Below are 2996 nucleotides of genomic sequence, written 5' to 3'. Positions count from 1 at the left end.
CGAACATCACTTTTTACATTATTACAGGGCTTTGTATAGTGCAAACCATAAAAATGCATTCATAGAAGAAAATTAAAGTTATGAAACGACAGTATGAGTAGGTAAGCCTATTTCGTATAATCCTCACAGTATTTTGTCTACAGAAACTGCAAAAATATACTCACATGAAAAAGGATAAGCTTTTAGATTTTTCTTGAGCTGATTAATCAATTCTTCAAAAGGCAACTGTTGTGCGGCCATTGCAATTAATTCCCTCAACACTGATTCAGGAATCAGTCTTTCAGTGAGTCGGCAACATCAAGTGCTGAACTCCTCTGAGCCTCCTAGTCCCATAGCATCCACACTTGCATAGACTTTACAATTATTGTAATTTTTATATAGATATCACGGGGAAAATAAACAATAAAACACTCATATTAATTATTTATTACTTTTTATTACATTTTAATCGACATACATCATCTCTTTACAAAGTGTGGAATTTATTAACACTCGGATTCCACATTCCACACTTGATCAAGATGTGGAGCAGATTAGCCGTATCGATGACGTAAATTCCACGTTTCGGCAGCCCATGTTATAGGGTCTTTAATAATAATAGAAAATCAAACGGGAGAGGAGTCTTGATTGCAATAGAAAATGAATTGGAAAATGTAACGGTGGAAATAAAAAGCGAAAACCAGGGTCACGAGTCTCAGTGGGTAAAAATTGATAATGGGAAGACTAAAGTTAGATTAGGAGTAATTTATGCCCCACAAGACAATAAAACAAAGTCAAGCCATTTATAAAATATGTACAAGTCTATAAAAGACGAAATAATGATAGCAAATAGCAGAGAAGAAAAAGTAGTTGTAATGGGAGACTTCAACTGTAAAGTAGGAAGCATAATAAAAGACAATAGTAATGAGGTTTCAAAATCCGGCAAAATGTTAAGAGATTTGGCAGAGGAGTCCAACATGATATTTGCAAATAGCAACACGAAATGCAGAGGGACTTGGACGAAAATTGAAAAAGAGAAAAAATCAGTGATAGATTATGCTCTAGTTAGAGAAGAAGACGAAGAAGGTATTAGTAGCATGGTAATTGACAAGGAGAAAGTGATAACACCCTACAGAATATCAAAAGAAATGGTGTATTCTGATCACTGTGCCATCCTACTTGAAATGAATTGGTTGATCCTAAATAAGAATGAAAGAAAGGTTAGATACAAAATAGTCTGGAACCATTTAAAAGTACACAAAGATAAGAAGGAACTTATAAAGATTGCCAAAGAAAAAGTTAGTGTAAGAATAAGATATTCAAAATGGCAAAAAAATGCAAGAAATATTAAGAAAATGTAGTGTAAAAGAGACAAACAAAAAAACAAGAGGTCCAAAGAATTAAGAAAATTAATGAAACTTAAAAGAACCTTAAAAAAAATTGGATTAATCTTAGAAAGGGAAAAAATGAGGTCAAGAGAATAATTAAAGTACAGGAGAGCCTCGTAGACCTATACATACAAGAAGAAAAACAAAAAGAGGAAGGTTTAAGAATAATCAAACTAGTAGAAGAGATCAAAGCAAAAGGAGGTATGAACAGCACAGCCCTCTGGGAATTCAAGAAGAAAGTAGATGGGAAAAATGCCAGCAAATGTACAGCAATCAGAGGGAAGGATGGAGAAATGATAGAGGATGTTGAAGAAATAAAGAAAGAATATGAGAAATTCTACAGTGATTTATTTAAGCTAGAAAATCCCCAAAGTGAAGAAGAGACCCTGGCAAAAGAAATCAACATGTTTGATAGATGGCTGTCAGAAAGTGACAGAGTGAGATCCAGCAAGGAAGAGAAAATAACCTATCAAGAAGTAGAAGCCATCGTAAAAAGCCTGAAAGACAAATACACAACGGACAGGCAAGGATTGAACAATGTTGTGATTGAAATGATGGGGAAAGAAATAATAGAAAGTCTGAAGCTGATCCTAACAGAAATTGACGAAAGCATATGTATCCCTAAAGAGTGGGAAGAGATGTGGATACATTCAATCCACAAAAATGGAAATAAAATGGAACTAGAAAATAAAAGAGGCATATTTATCACAAGCATAATTAGTAAAATATACAAGAAAATAAGGATGAAAAAATATAAGGACAGATTCAAAGAAGAGATGAGTAGATTCTAGTGTGGAGGCATTGAAGGAAGATCTACGGCCGATCATCTGCTTACACTAAATGCAGTAATAGACTATAATGCCTATTTGGGAGGGTCGACATACGTATGGTTCTGTGATGCGTATACGTGCTTCGATAAGGTAGACCTAAAGGATTGCACAAAAGAAATGGGAAAAATGATAGGATGGAAGGAAGCACTGATAGTTGAAAAATGAATGTAAAAGGTAGAGCAGCAAGAACAACAGGAGATATAAAGATTGAAGGAAATGTGAGACAAGGAACAATATATGAGCCCAAGCTATGCAGTATCGCAACTGACAAAGTCAATAGCATTAGTAGAAAAAATATCACATTGATAAGAAATATTGAAATAGAATCACTGGTATTTGTAGATGATATAATGTTTCCATCAGGAAGGAAAGAAGGTATTAGAAAGTGCCATAAGTAATTGTCATAGCTTGGAGACCTTAAAGAAATTCACAATCAACCCCAACCCCCAAAAATCGGGTGCATTAAGAATTAACAAAAGAAAGAATGAGAAAGAGAAGGAGATTGAAACAAAAGTGAAGAACGGACAAGTAAGTTTATTTAAGGAATATAAGTATCTGAGTGAATGATACACAGAGAAGGGAAACAAAGAATTGAGTATCAGTAAAAAAAAGCCAGAGGGTCGCATATATGACCCAAGAAATAAGAAAATATGGGGATACGAGAAAAGTAGGAAAGATGGCATTGGAAGTCAGAAAGAAAATATATGAAACAGTAGTAGTACCAACAATATTTGCCAACGTGGAGACCTGGAGTGTAATAAGGGACAAAGATATTAAAGATCTGGAAAACTTAAAAAAA

General features: G+C 34.2%; 1 protein-coding gene across 1 annotated transcript; it reads left to right on the top strand.

The window, feature by feature from the left end:
* The first annotated feature begins 818 nt into the window (after positions 1-818).
* LOC137650861 (kinesin-like protein KIF15) lies at positions 819-2158 on the top strand. Its single transcript, XM_068384016.1, has 2 exons — positions 819-1277; positions 1439-2158. Exons 1-2 carry the CDS (start codon positions 819-821, stop codon positions 2156-2158), a joined length of 1179 nt encoding a protein of 392 aa, XP_068240117.1.
* Positions 2159-2996: the final 838 nt, after the last annotated feature.

The sequence above is a fragment of the Palaemon carinicauda genome, chromosome 12, assembly GCF_036898095.1.
Source record: "Palaemon carinicauda isolate YSFRI2023 chromosome 12, ASM3689809v2, whole genome shotgun sequence".
Lineage (NCBI taxonomy): Eukaryota > Metazoa > Arthropoda > Malacostraca > Decapoda > Palaemonidae > Palaemon > Palaemon carinicauda.
This window is presented reverse-complemented; position numbering and strand designations above follow the sequence as displayed.

Bases quoted from the DNA above. Each gene is read 5' to 3' on its own strand.
- LOC137650861 (XM_068384016.1), top strand. From the start codon at position 819: ATGATAGCAAATAGCAGAGAAGAAAAAGTAGTTGTAATGGGAGACTTC. The intron at 1,278-1,438 runs GTTAGTGTAAGA...AATCTTAGAAAG, and splicing joins TAAAGATTGCCAAAGAAAAA to GGAAAAAATGAGGTCAAGAG.